This window comes from Neopsephotus bourkii, unplaced genomic scaffold (genome assembly GCF_033783945.1).
Source record: "Neopsephotus bourkii isolate Nb327-2 ecotype Australia unplaced genomic scaffold, CSIRO-AGI_Nbou_v1 NB_753, whole genome shotgun sequence".
Taxonomy (NCBI): Eukaryota; Metazoa; Chordata; class Aves; order Psittaciformes; family Psittacidae; genus Neopsephotus; species Neopsephotus bourkii.
Genome location: NW_026901251.1, coordinates 1,880,235 through 1,899,233, shown reverse-complemented (window position 1 = coordinate 1,899,233; position 18,999 = coordinate 1,880,235). Strand labels below are relative to the sequence as shown.

The 18,999-nt window shown below is 43.6% G+C and overlaps 1 protein-coding gene and 1 long non-coding RNA gene across 27 annotated transcripts in view; one reads left to right on the top strand and one right to left on the bottom strand.

Annotated features, from left to right (window-relative positions):
- The window catches only part of LOC133212974 (uncharacterized), a 62,458-nt gene extending 51,208 nt beyond the window's left edge, over positions 1 to 11,250 (bottom strand). For all 5 annotated transcript variants that reach the window (XR_009725664.1, XR_009725667.1, XR_009725663.1 and 2 more), the window contains exon 1: positions 11,116 to 11,250. This is a non-coding gene — a long non-coding RNA (uncharacterized LOC133212974). The remainder of the gene's footprint in view (positions 1 to 11,115) is intronic.
- Positions 10,881 to 18,999, top strand: part of DTNA (dystrobrevin alpha) — a 230,603-nt gene continuing 222,484 nt past the window's right edge. For 17 of the 22 annotated variants that reach the window (XM_061354862.1, XM_061354860.1, XM_061354874.1 and 14 more), the window contains exon 1: positions 10,881 to 11,195. In XM_061354862.1, coding sequence (XP_061210846.1) covers positions 10,927 to 11,195 — 269 coding nt within the window. In that variant the 5' untranslated portion in view covers positions 10,881 to 10,926. The remainder of the gene's footprint in view (positions 11,196 to 18,999) is intronic. The other 5 variants (XM_061354867.1, XM_061354865.1, XM_061354859.1 and 2 more) reach the window with 5 other exon arrangements.

The following is an 18,999-nucleotide window of genomic DNA, read 5'->3' as shown; positions in this document are numbered from 1 at the left end:
ACAGGAAAGAGTCTTGCAGATGGAAAGCACAGATACAGCTACAGAAGAGATATAAAAAATAATTTATTTGATTCATGGTCTCTTCCAACTTCTTTGTCTTCTTGTAGCTCGAGAAATGCTTGGCTGAGTGAAGTTCTGCAGTTCTTTATTTTGGAGAAATACCTATTTTGTTTCAAGAGATCAGGGCTTTCCTGTTTTCTCCATAAATCAGGGAAGTGAAGAAATCCTTTTACTTTTCTTCCATCTACAGCCAAATAACAGTGTCTCTACTCGTATGAGTGTTATGACCAAAGTCAACAGTATAATGCACCCAAAGACCTGTTCTTTTCTGTAGCCAAGTACGTGTGCACTTGGTGTCACACACCATGAAGCAGGAGACACTGGGATCGCTGCTTTCAGCCAAAGCTGTAGAGGCCAGGGGGAGACACTGGGGTAATAGCATTAAACAGCTCCTGTGTGATTAAGTGTTAACCCCTGTGCTTGTTCCTTCTGCTGTTAGATATTAATGACACCTAGCCTCTGGAGCTCTGTTTTTCTGTTTCTGTCTGTTTTCACAAAAAGGAAATATAAAAAGCTGTGCACTTCAGCTGACCTTCACTTTGTAAGACACTGAATGCATCCTTGTGCTATTCACCCCATTATGTTGTAATCTTAATGCAATTTGTTAGAGAAAATAGAGCCTTCTTTTCACTACCTACCTGTACCAGACACCTGGCATTGGATGGGGAATACTCTAACTACATCTCAGAGCAGATATAACTATCCAGTCTTTCCTCCACTGCGTCTCCATCAAAAGCAATCTCTTCATAAAACTAAATCCACTTTGTTCAGTCACTGAGGCAACTGCTCTCCAAAGCCAAACAGTTGTTGATAGTAGAGACTGACATCTTACTGCTGTTCTCTTTCAGAGTTTCTTTTTTCTGAAATACTATATGATTGTAATGGACATAAGGGTTTGTCAGAGGGCTGGATAAGTAGATCTACAGCAGCACTTACCACCTGCACTTAGCCAGACTTGACTTTCAAGACTACGGTAAGCAAGAAGGTCACGATGAAGGAAGGGAAGGAAAAGCTTCTGAAGAGGCAGAAGCAGGGTTGAAGATGTTGCCTGTGTCTCTTGGTATACTTACCTGACCTCCAAAACAAAACAGCTGGTAATAGAAAAAGGAGTAACCAAATAGTGAAAGCATAAGCAGCATCTCACTGCAGCTTGTTTGATTTTACAGGATTTCTTCTACTCTAAAGTTAAGGATTCTGGGAATAGAAGGAGGCAAAATGCTAGAACAGAGTGTACATAGCAAAAATAAATTGTGTCCTTTCATTACGCTATTATCAGAGCTGCAAAATGGGACTCTAGAGAAGCTTCAGGCCAGATCCTCAGCTGCTGCAACCTGCACAAGTCTTCTACCCAGCAGAACTGTGCAGACTGAGGTGAGTTGCCCACCCAGCCTGCCCTTCTTGTACATAGTCGGCATGGTGCTGTCCTGCATAGCAGCAGCCAGCACAAACTACACAAGTGCGAAAGCAAATGTTCATAGTATTTCTTTTCTCACATGGTATTGGATCAAGATTTAGTTTGAGATGGACTCAGTCCAGAAATACTAGTGACGAGAAGCCAACAACCTATATCACCAGGCTGATAAATGTTTTTGCACTGTGTGCACCAGTAACACATAAAGAAGCCAAATCCTTCAATTTAATACAGACCTGAGTAGCATGGGTTTTTTTTCCTGAGTAAAGCTAACATAATTGTACAAAGACATTTGTGAAGATTTTTAGGACTGAGCTCTTTGGTAAAAGAAACTGTGCCATAAGAAAATGTTATGGTATATAATCGTTTTGGTTCTGTACACCACTATCTTGCAAGCATTCAGAATTAATTGACTGTTATTGACTACACACTTTAATACTGAATTGCAGAATTAGATTAAGAACTATGTTATCATCTCTTGTGATTTAAGCTGTTAGATAAAAATCATGGGTATATGAGGTTGAAAAAACATTGAGGTCCTACCTCCTCTAAGAAAGAATCAGCTCTGTAGCACACTCCTGAAAGCAGTTTGTCTTATTCTTCTAAAACTTTGATGATGGGAATTCTTTAAGAAACTTCCTAAATGCTGAGATATACTGAATAAATTATGATCTAACTTACATCTCTTGCTGCAAATCAGTTCACATCTTATTTTTTGTAGGCATGAAGATGACTTGATTTTGTCTCCAAGTCTTTTACATAGGTGAAGAATGTTACCAAGTCATCACTCAGTTTCCTTTTTTTCTAGCTTAAATAAATTTCATCACTCCATTTCCTCTTCTCTAGTCATTTCACTTTATTTCTTGTAGTATTCCAAACTGGGCACACAACCCTAGTAATTAGTGCTGAGTACTGCAGAGTAATTATCCTTATATTCACCAGAATCACATTTGCTCAGCTTATGGGGCAGTAAAGTCTTTGCTTTTTCCAGCAGTATTACACTGGTGACTCATCCTCAGCTCATGATTGACTGTAGGACCCAGAGCCTTGCCTCCAGTACTGTTGCCTAGCCGGCTATTCTCTGCTTTGCACCTCTGATTTGACTTTTCCCCTCCCCAAAAGGAGTCCTTTGCATTCTTTACTGAATTTGATCTTATTCATTTCAGACCATTTCACCAGTGTAGCAAGATTATTTTAAATTCTAATCCTGTTCACCAAAGTGCTCACAAACCCTTCTATCTTGATGTCATCCACAAATTTTGCTCTCTGTACAAATCATTACTCTCGTTCAAGTCATTAATGAAAGCATTGAGTAAAACTGACCCCTGACAGACCATTGTGGGACCTCACTTACACCATTCTCTTAGTTTTACAGTGAATCATTGATAATTATTCCTGACAAGTGAAAGGTATTTCAACCACTTGTGCACCTAGCAGACTGCAGAGGGATTTTAGCCTGGCCTCATTTTATTTTTAGTAATGACATCCCGTGGGACTATATCAAAAGCTTTTAAAAAGCCTTACTCATATATACTATATATTCCTCACCATATACTAGCTAGGTCTGGTGAGGTACATGGTTTATGAACTATATCCTCCTAGTAATTTTGTGTAGCTGATACCCAACTGCCAGGCAGTTGCCTACCTTATCTATGTAGGCAGCAAATCACCTTGTCCTAAGAACACAGCAGTAGGGCTCCAGCTGACCACCTTCACCCAGACACGGTCAGCGTGCAGGGAGGGATTCACCTCTATGCAGGATTCACTGTAGCACTTGCCCAGTAAATCCAGCATCTGCAGAAACGGATGGACTTCTGCAGGCATGAAGTGTTTTGTGGGTACAAAGTTTCTGTAACAGAATTGCAGAATTAGATTATTAAGGATTATGTTATCTCTTGTGATTTAAGATGTTAGATAAAAATCATGGGTACATGAGGTTGAAAGAAACTTTGAGGTCCTACCTCCTCTGGCACCTCCTGCAAGCCTCCCAGAGACATCATGTAGTGGTAGTGGTATGTGTCCATGGCACTAGGCTGTTTGTCCTAAAGAAGATATTAGATCTATTTAACAAGATTTGTTCTTCAAAAGTCTTCCTGGCCTGACTGTACTCTACATGTTTAAAATTGTTTTAAAATGTTTCTTACTCCTAGCCTAACTCCATTGAAAGTCCCTATTTTCTCCTTTTTCTCCTTTTTAATGACAGGTGCTATGTTTATCCACTGGGATTTTTCTCCTAGCAACTGTCAAAGATTACTCTAAGTGCTTTCAAGACTGTTCCAGTGCATGCTAAGTTTCTGGTCACCATCACTTTGTTTGTGACTGAAACCCACTGAATATGTAAATCTTGCTGTCACCTGCTTTTCTTCTCCTCAGTAAACATCAGACGTTCCTTCAGCCTTCCCCCATTTCTAATATCCTCTCATACTTGTCATTAGAATTTGTCCCCTGTGACCCCTTCTGTGCCTTTCTGTATCCTCCCTACCCAGGCACCCTTTGTCCCTGTACAGTTGCTTTTGTGTGATCCCAGTGTTGTTTACTTTAGAAGGTGAACCTGGTACCCTGGCAGTATGGTATTTCTATGGTGTCAGCACTCATTGCAGTCATAAGGATAGAAGAGAAGCTGTGCAGTCACACAGTAGCTCCCTGTCACACAACATAACATGTACACAACTGACAAAGCAGTTTTGTCTTCTTTAGAGCCAACAGTAGATTACTTCACAGACATGTTGTCCTCTTAAGACTGCATAGCTTCATATTGTCATCCTGCATGTTCCTGTGTTTGCAGTGCAGGCCACTGTTGTTTCAAGGATCTGCTCCCATAAAGAACTCTTCTTGTAACTATTTTAGATGGTGGGTATGGGTACACCTAGTTACCACAAGGCCAGATCCCATGTTTCCCTTGAAGATCATGAAGCATTTACAAGGGACCCCGTCCTCTCCTTTTGCAGGTAGAGGAACAGAAAGGAAAGGGCTGTGACAAGGGCAGCACTCAGGTCAGGCCAGGTTAGGAATTGGGTTGCCAAATCCCCATCCCGCATATTTGCCACAGCACCTCATCTCCACAGATGAACCATTGACTTCCCTCAGTATTTGTAGATGTCATGATGACACAGGTTTGACTTCACTTTTCATTTTTAAATGCTTCATACTATTTAGCCGTTTAGCACAGACATCAGCAACATCCTAACGAAACTGAAGTCTCTGTAAAGCCCTATATTGCTTCATATTATTGTTATAATATCCAGCTTCTTTAAAGTTAAAGCTTTTGTATTTGCAAGACATAGAGCACAAGAGCACAGTAATACACAAAGCACAACATTAATGCAAATAACAGTCATAAACTTGTATATATCGGCTGACAATAATTGTGTAGCACAATGTGTTCACTCTCTCAAAAGAAGACTGTCAGTGCTAGAGTGTATTATTTATCAAAGATAAAAAATAAAAAAGAATCAAACCTTTTACTGTTGTAACTGGTGATCTTTAGTTTCATCCTCTCAGACAACCTGAAATCCAATTGCTTAAAAGAATACAGTTCAGGGAAAAAATCGCTCTGCTTCCTTCCAACCACCTGCAGTATGCATTTGTCCATCTTTTGCTCTAAAACAGTTGTGCTACTCCCAGATTCCCTCCAAGCTCATTATTTTCTCTGGGAGGCTGAACTCATATGGTGAGGGTTAGAGCAACCCAGTGGAGCTCAGTTGAGCAGCAGTCACACAACAACAGCACTAAATTCAGGGAAGGCAGATGTCTCCTAGTTTCACCAGTTACAGTAATGGCTATTAACACTTCCCACTGAAAAGGTTTGAAACTCCTTCTAAAGTAGAATGAGCAATACTCCTAGAAGGTGCTTTAGAAGTGTTAGATGTCAGTCCCCTCAGCTTTCAAGCAAATGTCTGTCTGTTGCAATATATTTCTAGTACAGTGTGACCTTTCTGAAAGGCTGAGAGTTCTTTTATTCAGAATAAATATTCAGAAATAATATATTCTTTTATTATTATTTTTATTATTCTTTTATTATTCTAATAAATATTCTTTTATTCAGAATACTGCTGCCCATCGTATTCTGAATAGAACTCATGCATCTGTCACAAAGCTACTAATTTACTAACAGACTTAATCACAATTCTAACTTCCAGGTGATTAAGAAGCCTAGAGTTACACATGTAATCTGGTGTTAAAAAATCAATGCCATTTCTTGTAAGGAGTGAATAAATAATAATATTAATGAAAAAATTACAATAAGCCAGTGTACAAAGCGTTTTGTAGCCTATTTATTTTTGTGACATCTCAGTGTTAAGTGCTGGCAGATTTTTAGAGTGAAGTGTGGACTTTAATCTCTGTCCTGTAATGAGCCAAGGAAACTACTAATATACAATGTCAGTGTTTTTACTGTTATTACCTGTATTCTGGAATTTCTGACAAGTTAAAGATTGTAGTAATGATGATGTATCCAGAAGTCCAGTTTGGACAATGTACTCAAATGGAACAAATTCAGTTTATTATTTGATTTCACAGGCACTTACTCGTACAAAACTATGCCTAGTTGGCACTGATGGATGAACTAGGGAAAGATTAGATTTGTTAACAGTGACATTAAGATTAGCACTGTCTAGTGTGATTCCTGCTCTCCTCACACTCTCTTAGACGTAGGAGGTGTGATCTTCTCTCATTCCTCAGCAACAGGGGGGATGTCACATTTGGAGCCCCAGAAGCTGACACCAAATGGTGAGAGAGATGCTTGGTCAAAATGTGTCGTTATCATGTCTGTCATCTTCACTATTAGAAAGCCATTTATGCTACCCAAGAGGAAACTGGCTACATATGGAAAACCTGAGAGGACTGCACATAGTTTTTAATGTTATTAAATATAAAATGTAGAAAAGCTAGTAAGGTGGTGTGGTGGGTTGATCCTGGCAGGATGCCATGTGCCTGCCAAAGCTGCTCTATCACTCCCCCTCCTCAGCTGGACAGGGGAAAGAAAATATAATGAAAGGCTCATCCCACAGTTTGAGATAAAGACAGGGAGAGAACACTCATCAATTACCATCATGGGCAAACCAGACTTGACTTGGGGAAATTAGTTTAATTTATTACCAATTAAATCAGAGTAGGAGTAATGGAAAATAAACCCAAATCTTCAAGATGCCTTCCCCTCACCCCTCCTTTCTTCCCAGACTCAGCTTCAAGTCCAAACTCTCTGCCCAGCAGTGAATGGGGACAGGGAATGGGGGCTGTGGTCAGTTCCATCCCATCCTGTCTCTGCCGCTCCTTACTCATCAGAGGAGGACTCCTCATGCTCTTCCACTGCTCCAGCATGGGTCCCCCATGGGATTACCAGTCTTGCAGCAAACCTGCTCCATGCGGGCTCCTCTCTCCATGAGGCCATGGGTCCTGCCAGGAGCACAGGCTTCCCATGGCGTCACAGCCTCCTTTGTGTATCCGCCTGCTCCAGTGTGGGGTCCTCCCCTAGCTGCAGGTGAAGATCTGCTCCACTGTGGACCTCCATGTGCTGCAGGGGCACAGCCTGCCTTGCCACGGTCTGCACCATGTGCTGCAAGGGAACATCTGCTCTGGTGCCTGGAGCACCTCCTACCCCTCCTTCTGCATTGACCTTGGTACCTGCATGGCTGTTGGTCTCACGTATTCTCACTCCTCTCTTCCAGCTGCAATTGCTTCTGCACAGTAACATTTTCTCCTTCTTAAATATATTATCCCAGAGGTGCTACCACTGTCACTGGCTCAGCTATTGGACACCGGGGAAGCTTCTAGCAGCTCCTCACAGAAGCCAGCCCTGCTGTTCCTTCCCCTAACCAAAACCTTACCATGAGAACACAATACAAGGGTTTCTAAAAACCTTCATGAATTGCTGCCTGGAAGGAAGAACTGGTCAGGACAGGACAGGTTGCTTAGAAGGTGCAATGGAAAGAAGGGTCAGGAGTGCAGGAATTACTTTGAACTTCAAACAAAACCACAGCTGGGGACACCCGAGTGAGACACTTCCCTTGTGCTGGAAGGGAACACGACAAGTCACAGTGTAAGTGCAAATTACGTTCATTTTTTAATGGATGAGACATCTTAAAAACTCAAAGTAAAAGGTGACAGGGCAGCTAAGGAAGAACCTGTTGTTAAGTTTGCCCTGGAATTACAATTTAAGTTTAAATGACTCAAGGTCATTCTCAGTTTCCAACTTTGTAATTTTGCTTGACCTTACACCTGGCTGGAATGAACCTTTAATTTGATTAATGTTTGCACTTGACTAGTGTCGATGACAAGCCCAGGTGAAGCCAACCACCTTCAGAGTATTTTCTATCTTGTGAGATAATCCAAGTGTATTCACATAAAGGGGCATGAAGAAGCAGCTTCTAGAGAAACTGCTGCCCAAGATATGTAAAAAGGACCTGCAAACGGACTGCGTTGCTTTGCAGGTAGAAGAATTAATGAGGGGATGAGAGTTCTTATGTGTTTGATTGCAGAAAGAAGCCTGCTCTGGTAGAGACAGGCCAATGCCTCTCCTGCAAGGAACAGATGTCCAAAATATATTTCACAGTTGCAGGCAACACTTAAGACTGTCCTTTAACAACTCTGCAATTTGTACCATCAGTATGTCCATGAGACTGGACAAAAGTGGGATTTCCACACAGTAGAAGCTTCCAGTTTAGTTTTCATTTAAATTCTCATCCATTTCAAACAAACCAAACAAAACCTTTTTATTTCCTGCAAACTGGACGTTTGAGAAAAACTTCACTTAAAATACACTGATATGTGGTGCACCCTCAACAAAATAACCTTTTTGGTGTGTCATCAGTTCCATCAGGTCTCTGTACCAAGACTGCTAACAATACCTAGAGCAACAAATAGCCCTGATGTCCTGTTCCTGCAGTGCTCTGCCAGGAACCAAAGCACTGTTCTATGGGAATTCTGCCTTCTATGTGACAATAGTTTGTTGACACGGCCTGCTAACTCTAGTCTCACTCCCCCTTGAAAACATTACTCCTCCTGCCATGCAAATACCGTCACAGCCAGGTCTGACAACCATTCAGGCTTCAGCCACTTACCCTTGGAAGGGCATGTTCTAGGGCATGAAGGATTATTGTGGTGAAGCTGCCTGTAAGTACAACTAACTCAGTGCCCTGTTAAAACAGTGATGAATTTAGCCCATAATTTCAAGAAATGAAGCAACACTTCCTGACAAAACCTCAAAAGCTACAATTTATAGTAGTCCTTCCAGTTAGCAACTCAGTGAGCTATGAACATCCTCAGCCCCATTAACATCTTAACTAGATCCCTACTGAACATTAAAGTCTCCTGGTATATTCTCTTGTGAGCCAGAAACAGATTTTAAGGACAGGTTCTCCTGTGATCTGTTCTCCTTCGTGTGTCACTCCCCCTTTTCAGTAGGGTTACTGTCACTGAAACCCAAGTCTTCCCTTACCTCTTCATGACACTGACAGAATCCCTTGCTGGAGTCTCACTCATTTCATCCTCTATGACACTACCTTTTCCCTATTTTTTTCTACTATACTCTGGCAAAATAATCAACCTCCCCAGCTAACATCATGTGCAGACATGCAGACTTCCCTGCTGGCTTTCCATCACCCACTGCACCTCCTTTCACATTCCCATTTTAGTGGGAAATGTCCTCCACGACCTCACACCTTACTTCAGCTGTTGTGTCACCTCTTACACACTCCATCTCTCCTACATCCCCAGCGCATCTTACCAAGCCAGAAGGTACCATTGGGCTGCTCTCTGTGGTATCTACTATGCCTGAATCACATTCTCATCCTCTTCTCACCTCTCTTTCCCACTGCTTCAGCACCATGAGGAAGCCAGTAAAATATAAAGCAGTGTAACAGGGCATCTGTGTGAGGCTCCAGCATTGCCTATGCAATGCCTTTCTCCCATGCTCAACGCCTCAGACTGCTCTTTAAATGATTATTAGGTTTTTAAATATTTGCATGCAGCTGGCAGTGTAATGCCTTAGCTGTCTAATATGGCACACTTGAACCTCCAACACCATTAAGTCTCCTCCCTTTTCACTTTTCTACTTATTTTCTCCAGACACAGCTGGGGTCTCCTCAGGTTGTTTTCAGATGAGACCCAAAATAGGACCGATGCAGCAGCACGCCAAAAGCTGTCAGACCTCTTGACACCATGTGATGGGGCTGGACTCAGACCCTTAAGCATTACACAAGCTCAAGGTTGAGTACCATAGCTAAAGTTATACACACTGTTAACTGTTTTCACAAGTGGATGGGAGAAATCTGTGAAAGCTGAAGAGAAAGAAACCCACCGAACTCAAAATCTTGTTGCATTTCTAATGCAGATGGTCATGTCTTATTTTCAGGTAACACGTGATGGATGAAAGGAAACATTAAGCTGTTTCTCTGAAAGATGCCTAATTTTCCCCTCAGGTAGCTGTGCATCAAACCTACACGGTTAATCCCTATGGTTTATCTTACCAGATAGAAAAGAAAATGGGTCATGAAACTTCAGCACTGGAGACATTCGATTCCTTCGCCAAACCGGAATATACCGATTTTGAGAGCAGTGGGATGAGCAGCAGCGTTTGCTATCCATCGCTTCCTACACCCGATGAGCTCAGAGGGCTCCCCACACGCCAACCTCTGCTCCCCGGCAGCCAGCCAACCCTGCTACAGCTGGGCACGTACACAGCCCGCTACACCTGCAGAGCCCTACAGCGAGAAAGGCTTTGGCCGTGCGTTACACACTGGGCTCTTTCCCCAGTACATCATCACATCGCATGTGAAGGTGCTTAAGTTGCAGTCCCGGAGTTCCAGCGCCGGGCTTGCGGGACCTGCCTGTGTGTGGGAGAAGGATCGCCACCGGGTCCTAAGGGCTCCTCCAGCCCGAACGCATCCGGCACAGCCGAACCGATCACACCCATCCAGCCACAACGGCCCGGCTCCGAGCGTACGGCTACCTCACTGAGGGGATTCAGACGGGCCGGCTCCCCCCCGCCTCCCCTGGCCCGCCCCGCCCCAGAACAAGCCCCGCCCCTCCCCGGTAGAACAGGATGACATCATCCCTCCCCACTGGCTCGCCTCGCCGCTCCCCCGGCCCGCCACCGGCCCGGGAGGGAGGGGGGGGTTGTCCCCGCACCCCCGTCTCGAACCCGTGTCCCAGCGGACAGCTCGGGGCAGCAGGGACCCCGGTTGCTGCTCCCCGTCCCGTCGCCCAGCCTCACCCCTAGCCCCACACCCCACTACGTCATCCCTCCCTCTCCCCCGCGCGCGCGGCGCTGCTGGCGGCGAAGCGTCCCCCGAGGGGAGCGCCGGAGCCGGGCAGCGGCTTCGCGGCGGCTTCACCCGCCGAAGCGCGCCTGCGCAGAAGCGGCGCGCCGGCGCGCTGTGGCGGCCGCGCATGCGCAACTCGGGGGGGCGGACGCGGCGGGCGGGCGGCGGGGCAGCTCCTGCGCTGACACCTGCAGCATGTGCCAGGAGCTGCAGCGGCAGCGGCCGCCTCTGCCTCTGCGCGGCGCGGCCGCCCCGCTCCGGCGCCGTGCGCGGCGGCGGCGGTGGTGGCGGAGGAGCAACTCCCGCTCCCAGCGTCCCTCCTCCTCCTTCTGCCTGGCACCGTGTGCCGGCGGGTGCACGGTGACCTTACGGAGCGTGCATTACCTCACAGGTAAATATCAGCTGATCCGCCCCAGCGGCAGCGGCGGGAGCCAGGCGGCGGGATCCCACAGAGCATTCCTGAGGTAGCGATCTCGGGTGTGTGGTGCCGGGCAGGGGGCGCCGCCTGTTGCCGTTTACCTGTGGGGGGCAGCTGGCGGGGGGCTCACAGGGTTTCCCCCTCGGCACAACGGGGGCGCCAGTGGTGTGGGGCGGCCTCAGCGGGGGGGACGATGACGGGTGGGGATCCCTGGCCAGGGCACCCCCTCCCCTATGTCGTCCTGCTCTCCGTGTCTGCTCCCGGTGGGGTCGTAATAAGGTCCCGTTCATCCTCAGGGCGGTTTCCAGCTCTGGCAGGTGTGTGTGTGTCTTACAGTGACCCACCCAGACTCACCATGCAGCAGGTCCACGGGTCTGTTGGCATGGAGAGGAAACCTGGTGGGTAGTGGCAGTCCCCTGCTATGGCTGGCTGATGGAAAAGGGGTGAAAGGATGCCCCTAATGCAGAAGTGTTGCCTTACTGGTGTGTTCGCTGTCTTACTGGCAAAGTTTGGTAGTTGCTGGTGAAAATCGCAGTTGTCACAGCAAAACTAGCTTCTACTACCCATGCTGAGGTGTAGCTACCACTAGCATGTAGTGATAGGACAAGAGCAAACGGTTTCGAATTGAAAAAGGGTAATCAACCTGGGAGGTGTCTGTGCATGTGGCAAGGGGGTTGGAACTAGATGATTTTAAGGTCCTTTCCAACCCAAGCCATTCTGATTCTCTAAGAAGCTCTTTACTAAGAGGGTGGTGAGGCAGTGACACAGGTTGCCCAGAGAAGCTGTGACTGTCCTATCACTGGCAGTGTTCAAGGCCAAGTTGAATGGGGCTTGGAGCAACCTGGTCTAGTGGAAGGTGTCCCTGCTCATGGCAGGGGTTTGGAACTGGGAGAGCTTTAAGGTCTCTTCCAACCTGAACCATTTCATTATTCTGTGGAAATTTAAGCATTTCTGATGGCTGTGGTGGTCAGCTGAACCTGGTACTTATTCACTGGATCCCATCGTCAGCATTGATGATCTTTTAGATAGTACCTTAAACATTGCTGGAAGTCAGTGTCGTCTGTTAATCTTTGATGGTTACTGGTGTCTCAGATGTTAAAATGAGAGGTTCACCAATTAAGAAGCAGTATCACAAAACTTGGTGCTTGTGGGCTTTCAATACATTTTGTTATGTTCAAAGTTTTGTAACTTATTCTTCACTTCTGAATGCCGTACCTCTGCTCCTCCCTTTCTTGGTGGGGTACAGTAGTAGTTTAATAATAGTAATGGGGGGGTAATGGCATAGATTCTATGATTTAACCCTAGTATAGTTATGGAGCTGTTTCTGTAACTTTTACATGAACACTAGGTTGTCTCTGCACCTGTGATCACACACATGACTGGGCACATATTCACTAATAAAATGGTGGCAAGTAGAGAGTAGTGAGTGCAACATTTTTAATTCATGTTGGTTGCTGGTTGTCAAAGGTTAAGTGAGCATAAGATGAAAGCCAGTGCCGTGTCTATTTTAAGTCCATGTCTTTATATTGCTCCTCAAAAGGGAATGATCCTACTGACACATTTTTGGGTTTCACCCTACTCTTGCAGTTACCATTCAAGTTCCTGTATTTATTCAAAGTCAGTATATAATGCAACAGACATTTTTGTGGGTTTATGTGGACTTTAGTTTTTTCTTTATCAGAAGATGAAGTTAAAATTCAAAGAACTGAATGCCTAAAAATAAATCTTTCTGTCCTATAAAAAGTCACACATAAAATACCAGCTTCTGACTTGACCTCTCAATGAGCTATAACTGTAATCAGAATGAGGTCCTGTAGTCTTGCAGTTGTAGTAGTAAATACAGAATTACATATGTGTGCACACTGTTATCATGGGCAAGTGGATAATTCATGCATGTAATGCTCAGTATATGAGGCTTCCCAATGGTGTGTAATCATTTCCACACACAGTTTTCTGCGTGTTGCTGGTTGTGTGCACCAGTGCCCAGGATGGCACTGTAGGATGGCACTAAGTCATGCAGGCACAACCACCATAGATTCAGGTCTCTCTGGGAAGTTCCCCGTGAGCCACTCCTGAAGACAAATGTACATGTGCTCTCTGTGTGCTGGGGTAGCTACTGATCCCATAACTAAAAAAATGGAAAGAAAGCAGAATGTACATTATGATAAGCTCCAGGACAGCAATCCATTGTTGTTTAGAGGAAAATGAAAGATAGATCTTTTTGTTTTGTTTGGCTTTTGAAGCTTTAGCCTTTCATTAATGATTTCTTTGATTTCTGTAGCTGTACACTGTCAGAGACTGTAGGGTAGTTTATCTCCTCCTATCCGTTTTGCCCTGTGTAAGTCTATTCAGAATTGCCTATAAGGATCAGCACTGATCTGTCTGACTTCCATGCCAGGCAAATAATCAGATATAACTCCACTAAAATCAATGAATATATACTGACATGAAACCGTGAGAAGAAAATCAGCCTCATAGTGTTTTATATTTGTATAGCTGAAAGCCAAATATAGCTGTCATAAACACAGCGTGTCCTTTCAGAAGGAATAGTCAATGCCTATCTTACAGTTGTCCAAAAAGTTTCTTCTGTTTCAGCAGCTTTGGGTTAGGAAATTGAAGGCAGCAATCTTGGAATGAGAACACAATTGGAGAAACTTTTTGTTCCAGTAACTAATCTCCTTGTCCTTAATTCTGTGCTGTTAATCTTAGCGTGCACATACCCACACTATTAACATTTGGCAAGGACTGTTTTCTTAAACAGGGACCCTTAAGCGTGTTGCCAAATACACAGGGTTAATTCTAATGAGTGTGTTTTAAACTGCTGCTCTTTAATTATATATGTTCCTATCCTAGGCATAACAGCAAAATGTAAGTGGTATGGAATGTTACATTCCAATTAGTTTTGATGTGCAAATGGGAATTAGAGTTGATGGGTAAGCCTGACATGTACTGCATGACTTGTCATGTTTTTCCTGGAGAGAGGGGAGTCTTGGGACTGAGTCACCAATGAAGAACATGGAGCCCCGCAGGCACAGAACTGGTGCAATGGAGTGATGAGTCAGACCTTTTATCTTCAAATTTGGTATTACGTGGTATTCATGCATGGGGTGCATTGCACTCATTGTGTACCTCGGCAAGTAACTAGCACAGAAAAACAGTCCTCTGACTCTGGGACGCCTTTTCTTGGCAGAGGCGGTCCTGCTTCTTTTGAGATGAAAGGCTGTTGGTTAAGACTGTGTAGGAAATCACCGTGTGTTAGCTTGCGGATCAAATCAGGTCTGCCAGGAAATATACATTCATTTCTTACATTGTTTCAAATCCAATAGTAGTATGACACATTACTTATATTTTAACTTCCTGCATTGTAGATCTGTACCAGCTTTTTCACATTTCTGAAACCAGACAGAGTAGAGGAGGAAGAGCAGTGTTCATATACCCCAATATGTGTGTAAACTATATGTCTTTCAGGAGTGTTGCTGTGGAATGACACTGTTGTTTCTGATCCCAGAGGAAGTAGATGTTGTTGCTAAGCTAATGAAAATAGTTGAAATTTCCTAGAGGTGGTAGCCTCAGAAATGTGTTAAACAGTGAGAGTGAAGATGGCTCACTCAGCTGTTTCCAGAAACAAAACAAAGCCTTACATCAGAGATGTCTTCACTTAGTCACTTAGTCTGAACTTCCTTGAATAGCGATCATTAATAACACCACATCTTCTCAAGCTCACAGAGCATGAAAGTTCCTTGATTTATAATCATTTGGGAGCAGATGCTCAAAATTGTGTCCATTTGCACAAACAGCACAAGAGTGACACTTCTGCTGAAAATGGAGTGGGCACGTACAGGGGTCAATTGTGTGTGTAGCAATTGGAATGGCCCAGAAGAGTGTAATGAAACAGCTCCCTATCCTGCATCATTAGAGAAGCTACTAAAGGGACTGTGTTTGGAAAAACGTGAGGATTTTATCTGAAAGTTTTAGCAGAAGGTTATTGATCTGTGTATTTTAAAATCTTGTGAACTGTAAAAAGTCACCATTTTGTGATCACCACAGATATTAGTGTTGATTGGGGATGGGGGGTGTTAATGGTCTTGCAAAAAAAGCTTCTGTCTTCTCACATTGCCTTAAATTGGGAAACTTACAATGAAGACACATTGGAAGTGCAGGAAAGATGTGCCAATTTAGGTCTAAATCATTCCAATTCCAATTAAAATGTAAGTGATTTTATTTGTGTTTAAGTTAGATACACCTGTTGCATTCTCTAGATGTCGAGGTATCTAGAATGTCACATGTGAAGAAATCAGCACAGGCAGGGTTTAGCAGTTGTGGCAACTGAAATGGAATGCCAAACCACTTGGAGGAACTTGGAAATTTCAGTGGTCTTTGTGTCCTGGTGTGGAGATCCACAAACCTGAGACTAGTTGCACTGGTGAAGAAAGTAATACCAGAACTGTAAATCTCCAGAAAAACCCATCTCAGCTCTAGAGAGATGGATATCTAAAAAGAGCTTTCAAGTACTACCTCTTGTTTGGATTTACTTACCACGGTACTGGAATGCCATGAAGTCATGAGGTGATATTGTGCCCCTTGGAAATAAATATTATTTTGCTACTGACATCAACAAAGCCAGGGTTTTGCCCTGCTGCTTATTAAGGTAGGCAAGGCTGAAATGTATGGGGCTAAATCTTTCTTTCATTTATGATTACATAAATCCAGTCCTAGTGTATTTTCATCCTAACAGTGAAGAAAATAGATCACAACTGTATCAGCTGTCCATGGCATATCCACAACTGCTGCTAGAGCATGCAATTGTTTTATGCTCTTCCTGTGTGCTATGCAAAACCTTTACCATTAAAGGTGTGACATCATCTTCTCCTGTAACCACTATATCATGGGTATGTTGGAAGTTAACGCTGACAGTTCACATACCTGTGCATATGCCACAGGGATCCAGAGGGAAATCCTGAGCTGTATCTTTTATTGTACAGAGGCTGCATTTGTATGAGGATACTCTGTATAAGCAGAACAGCCTGCAAAGGGAAATACAGAGATTTTTGTAACTGTTCAAAAGAGATTACAACTTAAAAGAATTCCATCCTATAATGTAGAAAGTACAGAAATAAAGGCTCTTTTCAGTTAAATCCTCTACCAGATTGATGTCAAGAAGCAGTGCAATATCTCAAATGATTTGGACTTTTTTAATCTTCTTAGCTAGAAGAGATGTCAGAAGAGCCAGGGGTGGAGATCTACAAAAATGCAGTAGAAGATTCATGTGGAATTTCCTCATGCAGTGATCTGAATGCCTCTGCTTATTTTGCTTAAAATGAAATTCAAACCTCAGAAGCATACTTGATTTTCTTTTCTCTTGACGTTGACAAGCTCTGCTTTCTCTTTGCTGTCTAAAGATATAACAGCAATTAAAATGTAGTGTGCCAGCGATGTCTATAAACTGCTTTGTGATGTAAGAATCATTACGTAAGATTTTTTCTGACATGAAGAAAATTAACAGGAGCAAAGATGTCTTTTGGTGTTATTTGCATCTTTTTGAAAGTTTAGCTGGAACTTCCTCCTGATGCTAACTCCTTGTGCAGCTGGTGTGAGTGGAGACACTCACTTGTTTAACTGGGAACACTCCTCTATAGTGAAATTTGACCGTGTTGTTTTAAATAAACACCTGATATAATTTTGCCCTTAGGCCTTACAGGTGAATAGATCTGTTGGAACAGTGAGACCACGTTGAACTGTGCATCTTGGTTTGTGCAGGAAGGTGGAACTGTGTTTGTACCATGTTTGGCACCAGGTAAGATGGATGAGCTGGTTCCATCCAGGAGGAAGAGCTAATCGAGAGGTCTCAAAGCACAGTCCAGGTGACTGAAGGAAAAGACGATAATACAACCTTTTCTGAAATGTGATTATTACCATTAAAGGATTAAAACCCCAAAGTAAGCTGTGACCCTCCTCTTTCTTCAAGTGATAAAGATGAAACATAGTGCAAGTAGAAAAGTAAAGATCAGCTTTAATCAGAAATGGAAGAGGGAGCTGTGTGTGTGTATGGCCTTCCTGGAAAGGTTTGAGCTGAATTCGAAGATCTGATGCATGTTTGTCTGATCTTGACCCCTGATTCCTGGGCAATTTTAATTACTTGCCAAGCCTGCACACATGTGAAAGGTGCTGCCTCTTGCAGGCCATTTGTATATGCCTTTATGCTTCCAAGAATTGCCCTGCTATTTATGTGTATTGAGTTTTATCACAATTGCCCTGTTGTACTTGATTGGTGCCGGAGTTAAAGTTAAATGGTGGCTGGCTTGTACTTAGCCACAGCAGCTTTGTCCACTGTTAATCACTCCCACAAAGTGGATCTTGATGGCAGTCTGAAGTACCAGTCAGCTCTCCTCTTTTCTTTCCTCTTTGAAGTCTTCTTTGCTTTGGTATGTGTGTCAATGAGCATGGTCATGTGGTATGCAACACAAACTTGAGTTGTGCTGGGAGGCTTGCCTCCCTGGAGAAAGAAGGGCTCTTGGCTGCCCACCAACGCCCATCATGGCTTGACAGTTATGCCTTAGTGGAATGGACCGACCAACTTCTCAGTGGGCAGAGTGCCAGCCTAGCAGATGGGCCTGAATGTGGGCAGCCAGCAAAGCACATACATACTTGTAGATGTAGATAGTTTTACGTATGAGCATAATAAATGGGGGTCTTTGCAGTTTGATAAAAGTTGCCAAAACGAAAGGTTGAGTACTAAAGTGATGAGCCTGAAGGGAGACTTGTCTGGGGGAGGGGGCATGTCAGAGTGTTCAGAGGCAGGATCTGTGGTTTCCTTGTTGCTCTCTGCTTGCAGTTTTGCAGATTATAATAAACAAAGGAGGCTATTTAGTCTTTTGAATCCAGGCACTCTTGTTACTACAACTGGGAATGTGGAAAATGACACTTTAGTGTAGTGAATCCCCTTACAAACTACTTGAAGTTTCCTACCAGCTCAGATTCTACTAACACATTTATTGGTACAGCTTGAGATCAGTGGAAATCTGTGCATGCCACCCTTTTAGTTTTGAAATACATTTTTAAATATGAGATACTTCACTGATGAAGAGTTACATGGAAATCAGTTACCAGGATGGAACAGAGCAAAACTTTCTTTGTAGGTCGTATATTCCAAAATCTTTGTGTGTAGTTAGTGAGTAAATGCTAAGCCCTTTCCATGAATGGCAGTCAGCTAACACATGCATGCAGGCCATACAGTAACTGATAATTAAACACTTGTAGGCCTTTTGAAGACCTAGCCATCAGTTGCATCATTGCAGAAGGGACATAGACTTGAACTTGGCTTCATAGGGGCTTGATTGAAGAAGCAAATTTCTCTTGAGCCCATTTCCCTAATTTTATCAGTGTATTGCTGGAGAATTGCCTGGCCTTGTTGTCTCAGGGCACACAGGTATCTTGCTTGAAGGTCCAGGTCTTTACTAGGAGAGAGTGCTAGTGGACTGCAGGATTAAAAGCATCCCATACCCAGCTGGAAATTGCCTCAGGCTCCTCTTAAAATGTTGGAAGGTCTGTGGACACGGTTTTCCTTGAGCTGATAGGGCAAACCAAGAATCTCTTGATTTTTTGGCAAGATACGTAATGAGCTCTGGATACCCTCAGTATAAAAGTATAGACTTATGTTTCTAGGACCCTGAAGTTAGATTTGCAGGAATTATCAGGATAAGAAAAATCTTTTCTCAAATCCTAGAAATAAATTGTATTTACCCAATCCAATGTAATCCCTTTATGGTTAACCTGAAGACATGGCAGTTGCCTGCATGACTCCCAGATTGAGTGCTGTGGTTGCTGGCTTCTAAGTGCACAGAGGAGTTTTA